Source organism: Mesoplodon densirostris, chromosome 11, assembly GCF_025265405.1.
Source record: "Mesoplodon densirostris isolate mMesDen1 chromosome 11, mMesDen1 primary haplotype, whole genome shotgun sequence".
Classification (NCBI taxonomy): domain Eukaryota; kingdom Metazoa; phylum Chordata; class Mammalia; order Artiodactyla; family Ziphiidae; genus Mesoplodon; species Mesoplodon densirostris.
In genome coordinates, this window is record NC_082671.1 from 83,168,089 (window position 1) to 83,182,565 (window position 14,477).

At 40.7% G+C, this 14,477-nt stretch overlaps 1 protein-coding gene and 1 non-coding gene across 3 annotated transcripts; both read right to left on the reverse strand.

Annotated features, from left to right (window-relative positions):
• Positions 1-7,746: 7,746 nt before the first annotated feature.
• SLC25A3 (solute carrier family 25 member 3) lies at positions 7,747-14,186 on the reverse strand. 2 transcript variants are annotated; one of them, XM_060112702.1, is made up of 8 exons: positions 14,079-14,186; positions 13,672-13,832; positions 11,953-12,074; positions 10,504-10,683; positions 9,573-9,754; positions 8,750-8,922; positions 8,165-8,275; positions 7,747-8,082 (listed from the first exon to the last, which is right to left on the reverse strand). In XM_060112702.1, the coding sequence occupies exons 2-8, from the start codon at positions 13,826-13,828 to the stop codon at positions 7,922-7,924; spliced, it is 1,086 nt and encodes a 361-aa protein (XP_059968685.1). In that variant the 5' UTR covers positions 13,829-13,832; positions 14,079-14,186; the 3' UTR covers positions 7,747-7,921. The 2 variants fall into 2 exon arrangements, with proteins under 2 accessions (XP_059968685.1, XP_059968686.1); XM_060112703.1 differs by having other exon boundaries at positions 14,022-14,167.
• On the reverse strand, positions 8,994-9,242 carry LOC132499650 (small nucleolar RNA SNORA53). The gene has a single exon (XR_009533885.1). It is a non-coding gene; the product is annotated as a small nucleolar RNA SNORA53 (small nucleolar RNA).
• Positions 14,187-14,477: the final 291 nt, after the last annotated feature.

Here is a 14,477-nt window from a genome sequence, read left to right on the forward strand (position 1 = left end):
TGGCAGTGCCCTAGGTGTTCCAGAGTTGGTGTCAACCCACAGGTGGGTAGAGCCAGCACCCAAGGGGTCCTGGGGCTGGTGACCACCTCCTACTAGGTGAGGCGAGTTCCCGGGGCCAGTGCTGGCCCACTGGTGGACGCGGGTTGGAGACAGATCCTGGGCTCTCTGGTGGGCAAGGCTGGGTTCCACGGCAGCTGAATCCCAGGGAAGCTGGCCTGTTGTGTCCCCACCTAGCTAGCTGTGTGGCTTGCAGTGTCCCAGTTCTGGTCCCTAGCAGCTGACAGACAGGGCCGGATCCAGACACTATAAGCTAGAAGGAGGATTCCAAAATGACACTTGGCAGCACCAGTGTTCTCGTGGGGTATGAGCTCCCCAAAATGGCTGCTGCCGGTGTCTATGTCCCCAGAGTGAGTCTCAATTGCCTCCTGCCTCTCCAGGAGGCTCTCCAAGATCAGCCAGTGGGTCTGACCCAGGCTCCTTTAAAACTACTGCTTCTGCACTGGGTCTTGGAGCATATGAGATTTTGTGTGTACTCTGAGTGGAGTCTATATCTCCTAGCCCCTCCGAGTTTCCCAAAAGTAAGCCCTACTGGCCTTCAAAGCCAAATGTTCTAGGGGCTTGTCTCCTCAGAGCAGGACCCCTGGGTCTGGGGAGCAGGAAGTGGAGCTCAGACCCCTCACTTTTTGGGGAGAAACTCTGCAGTTGTAATTATCCTCCCATTTGTGGGTCACCTACCCTGGAGTATGGGTCTTTGGTATACCTCATTTCTGACCCTCCTAATTGTATCATTGTGCTTCCTTCTTTATATCTTCAGTTGTAGAATATCTTTTCTGCTAGCCTTCAGGTGGTTCTCATCAACAATTGAGCTTTAGATAGTTGTAATTTTTGTGTGTCTGTGGGAGGAGGAGAACTCAGGGCCTTCCTACTCCACCATCTTGGCCGCTTCTAGGATGAGTCTCAAGTTTATGAATTCTTACACCAGAATGGCTCATCCCTAAGCCTTGGGCATTTTGCCATTAAAGAGTTAGCATTAAAATTGATCCACACAGGGCTTCCCTGGTGGCGCAGTGGTTGAGGGTCCACCTGCCGATGCAGGGGACGCGGGTTCATGCCCCGGTCCGGGAAGATCCCACATGCCGCAGAGCAGCTAGGCCCGTGAGCCATGGCTGCTGGGCCTGCACGTCTGGAGCCTTGCTCCACAACAGGAGAGGCCACAACAGTGAGAGGCCCGCGTACCGCAAAAAAAAAAAAAAAAAAAAAAGAGGAAATCAACAGTAACACAGTAATAGTGGGGGACTTTAACACCTCACTTACACCAATGGACAGATCATCCAAAGAGAAAATTAATAAGGAAACACAAGCTTTAAATGACACAACAGACCAGATAGATTTAACTGATATTTATAGGACATTCCATCCAAAAACAGCAGATTACACTTTCTTCTCAAGTGTGCATGAAACATTATCCAGGATAGATCACATCTTGGGTGACAAATCAAGCCTCAGTAAATTTAAGAAAATTGAAATCATATGAAGCATCTTTTCTGACCACAACGCTATGAGATTAGAAATCAATTACAGGGGAAAAAACATAAAAAACACAAACACATGGAGGCTAAACAATACATTATTAAATAACCAAGACATCACTGAAGAAATCAAAGAGGATATCAGAAAATACCTAGAGACAAATGACAATGAAAACACAATGATCCAAAACCTATGGGATGCAGCAAGCAGTTCTAAGAGGGAAGTTTAAAGCAATACAAGCCTACCTCAAGAAACAAGAAAAACCTCAAATAAACTATCTAACCTTACACCTAAAGAAACTAGAGAAAGAAGAACAAACAAAACCCAAAGTTAGTAGAAGGAAAGAAATCATAAAGGTCAGAGCAGAAATAAATGAAATAGAAATGAAGAAAACAATAGCAGGGCTTCCCTGGTGGCACAGTGGTTGAGAATCTGCCTGCTAATGCAGGGGACACAGGTTCGAGCCCTGGTCTGGGAGGATCCCACATGCCACGGAGCAACTAGGCCCGTGAGCCACAGCTACTGAGCCTGCATGTCTGGAGCCTGTGCTCCGCAACAAGAGAGGCTGCGATAGTGAGAGGCCCGTGCACCGCAATGAACAGTGGCCCCCGCTTGCCACAACTAGAGAAAGCCCTCGCACAGAAACGAAGACCCAACACAGCAAAAATTAATTAATTAATTAATAAACTCCTACCCCCAACATCTTCTTTAAAAAAAAAAAAGCAAAGATCAATAAAACTAAAATCTGGTTCTTTGAGAAGGTTAACAAAATTGATAAACAATTAGCCAGACTCATCAAGAAAAAGAGGGGGAGGACTCAAATCAATAAAATTAGAAATGAGGGCCTCCCTGGTGGCGCAAGTGGTTGAGAGTCCGCCTGCCGATGCAGGGGATACGGGTTCGTGCCCCGGTCTGGGAGGATCCCATATGCCGCGGAGCGGCTGGGCCCGTGGGCCATGGCCGCTGAGCCTGCGCGTCCGGAGCCTGCGCGTCCGGAGCCTGTGCTCCGCGACGGGGGAGGCCACAACAGTGAGAGGCCCGCATACCGCAAAAAAAAAAATAAATAAATAAAAATAAAATTAGAAATGAAAAAGGAGAAGTTACAACAGACACCGCAGAAATACAAAGCATCCTAAGAGACTACTACAAGCAACTCTATGCCAATAAAATGGACAACCTGGAAGAAATGGACAAATTCTTAGAAAGGTATAACCTTCCAAGACTGAACCAGGAAGAAATAGAAAATATGAACAGACCAATCACACGTAATGAAATTGAAACTGTGATTAAAAATCTTCCAACAAACAAAAGTCCAGGACCAGTGGCTTCACAGGTGAATTCTATCAAACATTTAGAGAAGAGCTAACAACCATCCTTCTCAAACTTTTCCAAAAAATTGCAGAGGAAGGAACACTCCCAAACTCATTCTATGAGGCCACCATCACCCTGATACCAAAACCAGACAAAGATACTACAAAAAAAGAAAACTGCAGACCAATATCACTGATGAATATAGATTCAAAAATCCTCAACAAATACTAGCAAACAGAATCCAACAACACATTAAAAAGATCATACACCATAATCAAGTGGGATTTATCCCAGCAATGCAAGGATTCTTCAATATATGCAAATCAATCAATGTGATACACCATAATAACAAATTGAAGAATAAAACCATATGATCATCTCAATAGATGCAGAAAAAGCTTTTGACAAAATTCAACACCCATTTATGATAAAAACTCTCCAGAAAGTGGGCATAGAGGGAACCTACCTCAACATAATAAATGCCATGTTCGACAGATGCACAGCAAACATCATTGTCAAAGGTGAAAAACAGAAAGCATTTCCTCTAAGATCAGGAACAAGACAAGGATGTCCACTCTCACCACTATTATTCAACATAGTTTTGGAAGTCCTAGTCATGGCAATCAGAGAAGAAAAAAATAAAGGAATACAAATTGGAAAAGAAGAAGTAAAACTGTCACTGTTTGCAGATGACATGATACTATACATAGAGAATCTTAAAGATGCCACCAGAGAACTACTAGACCTAATCAATCAATTTGGTAAAGTTGCAGAATACAAAATTAATGCACAGAAATCTCTTGCATTCCTATCCACTAATGATGAAAAATCTGAAAGAGAAATTAAGGAAACACTCTCATTTACCACTGCAACAGAAAGACTAAACTACCTAGGAATAAACCTACCTAGGGAGAAAAAGGACCTGTATGCAGAAAACTGTAAGACACTGATGAAAGAAATTAAAGGTGATACAAACAGATGGAGAGATATACCATGTTCTTGGACTGGAGGAATCAGTATTGTGAAAATGACTGTACTACCCAAAGCAATCTACAGATTCAAAGCCATTCCTCTCAAACTACCAACGGCATTTTTTACAGAACTAGAACAAAAAAATTTTAAAATTTGTATGGAGACACAAAAGACCCCAAATAGCCAAAGCAGTCTTGAGGGAAAAAAACGGAGCTGGAGGAATAAGACTCCCTGACTTCAGACTATACTACAAAGCTACAGTAATCAAGACAATATGGTACTGGCACAAAAACAGAAACATAGATCAATGGAACAAGATAGAAAGCCCAGAGATAAACCCATGCACCTATGGTCAACTAATCTATGACAAAGGAGGCAAGGATATACAATGGAGAAAAAGTCTCTTCAATAAGTGGTGCTGGGAAAACTGGACAGCTATATGTAAAAGAATTATATTAGAACACTCCCTAACACCATACACAAAAGTAAACTCAAAATGAATTAGAGACCTAAATGTAAGACTGGACATTATAAAACTCTTAGAGGAAAACATAGGAAGAACACTCTTTGACATAAATCACAGCAAGATCTTTTTTGATCCACCTCCTAGAGGACACGAACCCGTGTCCCCTGCACTGGCAGGCGGACTCTCAACCACTGCGCCACCAGGGAAGCCCTCTACTCATTATTCTATCTATCAGTAATTCACAAATCTATCAGTAATTTGGTAGTCATCCTGAGTGGGACTTTCTTGAAGGAACCCTCAAATCTGGAATGTCACTAGGTTCATTGTCATGATTTTGTTTTCAAGACAGAGCTTTGGAAGCAAATATAGAATGGAAAACTTTGGATCTGTTTCCCAATAGTAGAAAATGCAAAATTAATCACTTCAATAATAGATATGGTCTCTTACGGGTGAGTCATCTTCAGCTTTCTGTGGAATTTCCCTGCTTTAATACTAAGTCTAACCAGTTGTGCAGTCAATAAAGTCAGTGAAGAATTGTTTATCCATGATTAAAAGTTGATTACATTATTATTTTCAGAATATTAATGTCTGAAAAATGAGTTTTAACCTGGTTGATACAGCCTCCTGGTGTTGAGATCATGGGTCTTGAAATGATAGATATTGCCCCTAACATGAATTATCCTCCATCTTCAAATCCTGCATTTGCTGCGTTCCACAAAGAAACCTAGCTGACTTGCACATCAAGTCACAGTATATTAGGTAGGAATTGTATCTTGTGTAGGAGACACGTCCTCTAGGCTTTCATTCAGTACAGCCAACCTTTAAGTGACTGTTGCACACATGGCACTTTATAGAGTCTATAAAACCACAAATGAAAACCTTGGAATAGTTGCTTTCTAGGAAAGTCAAGTCACCAAAGATTCATAAACCGTATCAATGTGAGGTGAACATCTCATGCACCTCCTGTGACCACTTCGGAGAATGTGAAGTCAGGCCTGCCTTGCAAAAGAGAAAATGATTCAGTAGGTAATATCTAAGGTGAGAGCTGTTAAGAGTAGCTAGCTTACTAAGGTACTTCATTGTTTGATATATCAAGAGGCACAGCAATTTCTTGTCCACATGGTATCTGGGATTTTTAACAATTATTGATTTATCATGTAAATGATAAAAATTGTATAAACAATATGATTATATTATTTATGTTGAAGAAACAGTATGTAACTCCTAATTTAGCAGCAAGACTGCCTGCCATGCACCAAACAATGAATATTGTGGACACTTTCCCCAAAATGGTATCAAAACATTTCATGAAGTTTTCACACAATGGAGGTTTGGTTAAGCTGTTAAGTTTTTCAATTTTGTTGTACATGTCACCAGATAATTTAGCAAAAATCTGGCTTTCTTAGAGTTTCTTAGAGACAAGTTGAATTTTATTTGATCCCTCTGGAAACTACTAATTATTTCCTAGTGTTGACATAATTCAATTAAACAACTAATCACATATACTCATCCCACTGGGTTCTGCTTTGTGGAATTAACATTTTCTTAAAGCCAAATGTGAAAAAACAATGTTAAAATATCCTTATTAGAATCTTTATTTTCAGCATGAATAAATTTTAAAATACAAAATGGGAATTCACATTTTAAGTGGGCATTTTAATTGAATTTTGAGGATGAAATGGTTTTACCTCTCAGAAATAGCTTTGAAAGTTCTCTAACTACAAATAGCAAGCAATTCTTGACAGCTTGAACACAGCATACTTTATGTCAATACCCACAAATGAAACCTATTGCTTCTCTTGATAATAAAACTTGAATCCTGGCTGGCAGTGGAAATTTCTCATGAAGCTGGCTGAACAGCATACCCTAAAGTTTTTAAATCCACAGTCCACCTCTGCATTGGCCCAATATACATATATATCCAACCCCACAGGTTCTTACAATGTGACTGACCCTCCTCCCAGTAGGAGGTGGAGTCTTTGTTCCTTTTCCATGAAGCTGGGGTTTGATCTTCTGGGACTTCCAGTGACCAAGAGTATAGTGGAAGTAATGCTAGGACTTCCAAGGCTAAGTCCTATAAAAGATCCAGCTTCTCTGCCTGGCTCCACTTCAGAGCCCCGAAGTAAGTCCAGTTGCCCTAAACCCACCATGCTGTGGATTTTGAGGAAAGACTGAGCCACTAACAGGGAGATGCTCAAAGAATCTCCCTCTGCCGGATGTGAAAAAGCCTTTGGAGATGACCCAAGGGCTACCATCTGATCGTAACTTCATGAGACACAGAAGCAGAAGAGCCCAACAAATGCTCCTGAATTTCTGACCCACAGAAAGCTTGAGATCACGTCATCTCATGCCATTACATTTCAGATGATTTGTTACACAGCAGTAACTAATGCACACTGATGACACCAACCGCCACAGCCATCATTTGCTTGGGCTCAGACCACAGCTCTACCTTTTGTCAGTTTGGTCCAAATTTACACCCATAACCCCTCCTTCTTCTCTGCAACACAGGCAAAATAAGACTGGAACCTTAAACAAGACCAGGTGATGATGACAGAGAGAAGTTAACATGCAATGAGATATACCTGGTTTCTAAATTTAGTTCACTAACCTTATAACATGGGTTTGTAATGAAAACATTTCTCTTCCTGTTTAGACTCCTTCAAAGTTTTTTTCCTGAGGTCCTATCTGCATACTTTACACAGGGTCTGTCAACTCAATCCAGATATTATACCCAAAGGCCTCAAGGTAAAATGTAATGACTTGAAAAAATAAACTATATTACAGATTGGGCTTTTATACTTCCTAACCAAAATACAAGGGAAAACTAAACAGTGGCTTACTTTCTAGCTTTTAAAAAATCAGTTTGGGCTTAAACCAAATTCCAGATGCCTGAATATGCCAAAGTGCCACCGTCCCAGGGGCATTCACCTACTCCAGGTGTCAAGCAGGTACCTTTCTTAAAAACAAAACTGGAAATAGTTTATGGTAATTTTTTTTTGTAATTTAGAAAGTCAAATCTGTGTGAGGAGAATTAAGTTACCTGAAATAGTTTTTAGCTATGTTTTGGTTCTTCTAAAAAGCTATCATTCTAAGAAACAGCCTAATTTAGATTACCTTCTTTTACAAATAAGGATTAGCACACTGATTAGGATTTTTAATAGTAAGTGTTGCAAAAATCTGATTATATACTGAAATGTACTTGTCAAAACAAACCACAAATGAGTATTTATCCATATGCAAACTGAACAATTGTTTTTAAAAATTTAGGGCATGGTTCCTAAAAATTTAACAACTCTCTTGAGTGACAAATCCTGAAACATAAAGACAATTTGAGTAGGGATCACAGTATTCAACCAACAGTGAATTTTTTTCCTTGAGGTTTTAATGTATGCATAATTCTTTCCATTTTAGGGTTAATTCTTTAAAAACTAGTTTTAAAAATAATTATCAAGTCACAGACAAACCACGAACAGTTGGGTTTATTTCAACAGTAAGTTTGAAACTCTTCTTTCTGGCAAGAGCACTACAATAATTATATTAGGAATAGACAATTTCCTACACTGTCAAATATATAAAAGTTCCTTCTGCATTTTCCTCAACACTGATGAACAAGCAGATTCAGTCCACATCTGCTTTCATCTACTGAGTGTACCCAAGCTTCTTCTTCAGAGATTCTGGCATCTCAGGTGGAGGAGGGCGAGGGAGCCTGAAGTAGACCTTCACGGAGTCATAGATGAACCACTGCAGTGCAGTCAGAGTGCCAATCATGATGATACGGGCAAAGAGTCCCTTCCATACACCTGGATAAAATATGAAATGTGAGGGAAAAATATATTCCAAAGTGTTCTTCTTTCCTTAGAGGGGAGGAAAAAAAAATCTTACCTCTAAATCCAAGTCTCTGGAGTACCAGAGACGCACTGCTACCCTTCTCTTTATTCAACACAGACACCACAGAATCAGCAGGGTGAGAAACAATGGCACAGAAGACTCCAGCTGAAAAAAGTCAAGATAAATGACCCAATATGGGGTCAGTTAAAAAAAAATTTCACATCACAGCCAACATTTTCATGAGTAATAAAATTCCCTTGTTTAAAAAAATCATATTTTAGAGTGAGACTGACAAGAAAAGTTATAAAGCAGTCTACCCTCTGTAAAACAGAACAATCCCTCAAGTTATATTCAGATTTTAACACTCTCTTGTATTAATAATTTGTTATTGGAAAAACTAAACACCAAAAAAAGGCACAGCAGTGAAGTCAATACATTCCCGAGCTTAATTATGACATGCAAACCACAAAACAATTATTTTAGGAACGAATTAGCCAAGTATATATGAATCCTGAAGAGTATATAAAACGCAATGGAAAGATAAAACTTCTTTGGGATATTTTTCCCTCACAAAAGAGGCCAATACTGGAAATGATTATTCTTAATTTCACAGACAAGCATGTTCTAAATAATTCATACCTATGTAACCTGCCACAAATGTGACAACCAGCTGCTCTGGCTTTGAACATTCACTTCGGGGCTTGGGAACCACAAACTTGTACAATGCTTCAACAGTACGTTCAAAGCAGGCGAACTTCATCATGGTATATGGTATCTGTCTCATCCAGAGAGGAGCAACCCCCTTGTAGAATCTAGGAAATCAGACGACTTATTGTACTCGGTTGCATATATTCATCTAGCAGACTTTTTCATTATTAACAGAAGTGTCCGCACACCAGTCAAGTCCTGATAGTAACAAAATGGCAGCACTACTGCTTGTCATTTCTATCAGAACCTAAGACTAACATGCAGGTATATTTATCTCACATGCCAATGACTCAAGCACCTTTGACTATACAACCAAAAAAGTTGCTGGATGTTTCTTTCACTGGAACTACAAGAAACAGTAAGTTTACAAGTAGAACTCAGCTCAAGATTGGCATCCACAAAGGTGGATCTAAGGAAGCATGTGTGGCCTGACTATATGCAAATTCTTAACTGTGAACATAGATGACAAGAATTCTAACAAGGGCACTCCCCAACCCCCAAGTTAGGAGTTAATATTTAGGTCAAATATCAAGTCATTTGTAGACTGAAAATGACTCTAACTTTAGGGGGGGAAAAAAAACCTTAATTCAAGGTTCAAGCCATGTATCAACTTATCCTTGCCCCTAGAGTTTATGTTCTATGTGAGGGGGAAAGAGATGTGAAAAAGAGAAAGTCTGGCAGGTTTAATGCTAACAAATGCAGTTTTCTCAAATGAGTATTTTTATACTATATATTTAGGCAAATGTTTACTTACGCCTTTAAGCCTTCTTCCTTATACATTTTGGGAGCTGCATCCCTCAAAGTGTTAGCATATCCTGGTTGGGTTTGAATTCGAACCTTAGCAGCTTCCATAGGAGCCAGAGCAATGTCAGCAAAGAATTCAGCACTGGCAGAGGCAGCCAAATACAGTGATGTGCGCCAGAGATAGGCATTCTCCTAAATGAAAAACATAAGGAGAAACATGAATTGCTGCTGCCCTGGCTGTTCTCAATTTAAGACAGTTCTAGGCAACAGTTAAATTTCAGACATTTTAAGTGTTTCTTTATCACAGTCCACAGATAACACACATGAGGCTGAATATCTCTCATAACCTCATCAACCATAGTACACTGTGAATATTTTTTGAATGTCTAGGTGCCAAGGATAGTTGACCCTTGAACTCATACAGGAATACTACAATCCTTCTCTTTAAAAAACTCAAATCCAACTTATCTGGAAAGCAGCATAGCACAATAAAAAGAGCACTGAAATCTAATGAAATAGTTTCTTTTTCTTATCCTGTTTATGTTAAAACAGCCTTATGACACAACACTGTAAAGCAATTATACTCCAATAAAGATGTTAAAAAAAAAAAAACAGCCTTATGATTTGAAACATACTGTTCACCCTTTCTGAGACTATTCCCTCAGTTCTAAAACAAGGTGAGTCAAACAAAAATCTAAGATCCTTTTTGGTCTTATACTTTAAGTTAAAAACTGAGGACTTTTTTTTTCCTTTTTCTTCTTTAAATACTTATTTATTTATTTGGCCATGCCAGGTCTCAGTTTCGGCATGTGGGATCTAGTTCCCTGACCAGGGATTGAACCTGGGCCCCTTGCACTGGGAAGCGAGGAGTCTTAGCCACTGGACCACCAGGAAAGTCTCTAAAAGCTGAGGACTTTCAATTTCAAAGTTAAATTACATACCTCTCCAAGCATATTGCTATACAAAACTTTGAAGACTTCATAAAAGCCAAATTTGCAGAGCCCTTGCATAGAGTAGCCAATGAAAGTCGGAGCCCATCCTTTGGCCAAACCACGAACACCATCTTCTTTGAGTGTAATTGAGAATCCATTAAATATGCCCTTGTACTTTTGTGGGTCCACCTTTATTTAAAACAAGAAGAAGAAAAAAAATTAAATGTACCACAGAGATACTAACACTTCTCACAAACACTTAATTTTGTTATTATTAGTTTTTCCTTTTGGTTCTAATATAAACTTTAATAACTACACAAAAGGTGGGTAAATACAAGTTCACTGCATATCAGCTTAATGTCTACTATTATCTTTGTAAATGTAACTTTTTGTACAGTAAGGTCTAGCTTTCTTTCAGTCAGACTTAAGTCTTGGAGAGTTAGTTAAGAGGATAAAATTCCTACAAAAATACATGATAAAACTGACACAAGAGATTTTTCCACCACCCACCTCTTTTTACCACTTAAAAATTAGTCTTAAAGCTACTTCATAAACAACAGATAAGTCTATATCCTTGATATATGCTAGCCCATTAAGTGATTATAAAGTTTTGTGAACTTAAGACAATCAAATTAAATACAAGTTAAAAAGGTACATCAACATGAAAACCCTCTTTTGAGTTAAGAAATTAAATTTCCTTTAAGAGACATGCATAAGAAGTTTTAGCAAAGGTGTATTTAATATTCATTCTATTAACTAATGGGGGTAAAAATCTTATCTATTTCTGCCAGTACTAGAAGGGCTGGTATACATCACCTTCCTCTCCCTGCTAACATTTCACCTTCCTTTCTCTTTTAGGTAAGTAGACCGCTAATCCTGTTTGGGACAAATAAATTTTTGATGTTTGATTATTTGTGTTTCAATAATCCTAATTAAGACATTTTAATTGTAAAAGAAAACCTTTTATGTAAATAAATATGCAAGAAGCTATGCCCACAGATTTTAAGCACTATACAGTGAGAGTTTTTTAATCTATAGTGTTCTCTGCCTTGATCTTATCAATAAATAAGAGACATGAAGTTACATCATATAATGCACAAAGAATGACTGCCTACTCTGACGTGTAAGTGCTTTTGTAAAATGACTATTTGGAGCAAAAAAGAAACAGTAGGCCTTGAAGAACTCTAGGCAGAATTCAGCCCAGCAGCAAAAACCACTTACAGCCAGAGTCTGAGATCAACAATCTACCTTCACTCTTATTTTAAAAGAGGTATTTCTTGGGTTTAAAACACTAATTAAAGTAAAAATCGTGAGTTAAAGAAATCTGAGTTTGGTGTTCTACTAAAATTTCCGGCAGTCATAATGTCTTCATTCTTCTCAACTGTGAAGTCCTTGAATATTACTCGGGATTAAGTCACACACAGAAGAGATGTTCAATGTTCTCATCTCAATACAAACCTGCATACGGCATTTCACTAGGTCCAGAGGAACAACAGCAGTGTGTGTCAGACCACAACTTAAGACCCCACCAAAGCCACACAGTGCGTAAAACTTCGCAGAGCCATATTCACAACTGTACTCTGTAATAAGACAAGACACACCATGCATTTTAATATAACACTCATGTTACTGGTTATCAACTTACCTCCTGGACAGTTAGGTTTCCACACAGCTTGTTAGTAGGTAACAGCCATGTTTCAACAATGTTTTATTTAGTCCAACATGCAAAAACAAACCTGCATTCTGCATTTAACCAGATCTAGAGGAACCAATGCTGTATGTGTTGTGCCACAACTAATGATTCCTCCAAGTCCACAGAGGAGAAAGAATCTGCCAGATCCATAGTCACAGCTATACTGCTCTGTTTGATTGAAAAAAAAAAATCAAATAAGTATTTCTTCAGAGGTGACTAAGGCCATGGGAATGCAAGAGAACTATGTTTCCCTGTGAAAAAGTATTATCACAACTGAACAGCTCTGCCCACCATTTACAAGTAAACTGAAAGATAATTTTCCACCTAGTGTGAGCAAGGAATTCACTGCCAAAATCAAAACAATCATTTAAAGATTTTGAAGGTTCTTATCTGTGAGATACTACCTCTCTCTCGTTTTGCCATATAAATTTTTAAAAAAGTTTTCTACATCATTAATAGCTCTTCCAATTAAAGTCAAACTTCAAATTACTAACGGCTGATAAGAACACACTTCTGAGTACCAATCCAACTCAAATCATGTAAAAGCTTGCAAACCTCTAAGGCTACCCAGCCACTAACCAATACTATCCCCACTTATGGATCCCTATAGTGTAAAACTAGATAAACATAAATTCCTGCAGTCAAATACATTTACTACACAAATGACCACAGATTGAACTGTCTAAATTGAAGGACCGAATGATGATGTCAGGGTTTTTTCCTCACACTAAAGACAGAACAGAAACACATAATAATTTTTTTAAAAAAATCTTTACATTTTACAGGTACAAGGTAGATAACATATTCTGTACTCCTGCAATTCGGTTTTCAGGTTTCTCTGTAAATACACTCCACTGGGATTTAAAATACACACAATTAAAATAAAGTTGGGTCTAACTATCAAGAAACCCGAGACATAAGATCAAAGGGATTCCTATCTATTATATCCTTCCTATGGTCTCTCCGGGTCTACAAGTCAATCAGGCGCATTAAAACAACAGTTACCCAGTTATCACACATACCTTGAGTCCACTAATATTAGACTCCGGGAATACTAAAGGGAGGAAACAATATTTTTAAAAAGAAAGTGAAAGCAATATCAAAGAACTGATAATACAGTTATAACTGCGGTGGCCAGTGGTTAAAATGAAGACTTTACCCAATGCCTAGTCGGTTGACCAAGCGGGCTCACGGCGAAGATAAGGAGCTAGTCACGGCTTCTATGACTCTACTCGCTCGAGGACGCGGAGGTCACGGAGGGAGCAGGGCCTAGACCCTTCCACGCCCTTGAGGGAGGGCCAAGGATCCGACACCCGGCTTCGGGCGGAACTAGCTGACATCCTCGGACAAGCAACTGGGCGCCCTCCTCCGCTGCCCCGGGCAGGGCGCGCGTCCTTCCCTGTCCTCCGGGCCGAGTACGCCACGAAGGCCGAGGGGACCACGAGGGGACCTCACAACCGTATCGGGACAGGGTCTGACCTCACCTTCCACAGTGGCGGCTGCCAGCTTGCGGGAGCGGCGGGGTGGGCCTGGGGGCCCGGCGGGGTTGCTGCGGGGGCCCGCGAGACCATCTTGCACCAGCTGCAAGTGGGGTGCGTTGAAGGGGTTCGCCCGCGCCAACTGCGCCACGGACGAGAACATCTTCCTAGGGGGAGAGGAAGGGCGGTCAGAGGAAAGGCAAAGGGGGCCGTTAGGCCGGCTAAAGTCACCTGCACCCTGGGACCACCCCCGCACCCAGGCCTTGCCGCTTCCCGCCTCCGCGCCCTTGAGGAGGTCACCGCGGCCTCCCCAAAGGAGGAGGCCAACGGGGCCTACAGCCAAAGAAGCGACCCACCGGGTCTCCGCGCTCCACTCCCCGCACGCACTACAGAGAAGGCCGAGCCACACTCACTCCCTAAGATGGCGAACACACCACCGCTCCCTCGGAAAGGCTGGGGCTCACAGAGGCCGAACGTCCTCCGGCTCTTTAGATCTGTGCCTTTCGCGCGTCGTCAGCGGGACGCACACAGTGCGTCACTACAGGCTGGCGGCACCCATTGGCGAAGAAGAGCGCCGAGGCCCGAACGTCATCGCGTTCTCCTAGCAGCCCTATCCCCGCCCCACTCGCCCTAGCCCTTCCGGCCCGGCTTCTGCGCAGGAGGGTTCTCTTTGCGCAGGCGCGCATTCCGGGCTGGTGTTTTGAGTTGTGTGGGTTTCTGCTCGTGACCTCCTCTTTTTGTCCCTTCACCTTCAAACGTCTCTCCTGGAATCTGGGGCTTACTTTCTTTTCATTTAAATGAGCCCCAATATA

Coding starts and splice junctions, on each gene's coding strand:
- SLC25A3 (XM_060112702.1), bottom strand. CDS start 13,828: ATGTTCTCGTCCGTGGCGCAGTTGGCGCGGGCGAACCCCTTCAACGCA. Junction 8,276..8,749: donor ATTTGTGGCAGGTTACATAG/GTATGAATTATT, acceptor GACTTTTTTCAG/CTGGAGTCTTCTGTGCCATT. Junction 8,083..8,164: donor CCAGAGACTTGGATTTAGAG/GTAAGATTTTTT, acceptor TATTTTATCCAG/GTGTATGGAAGGGACTCTTT.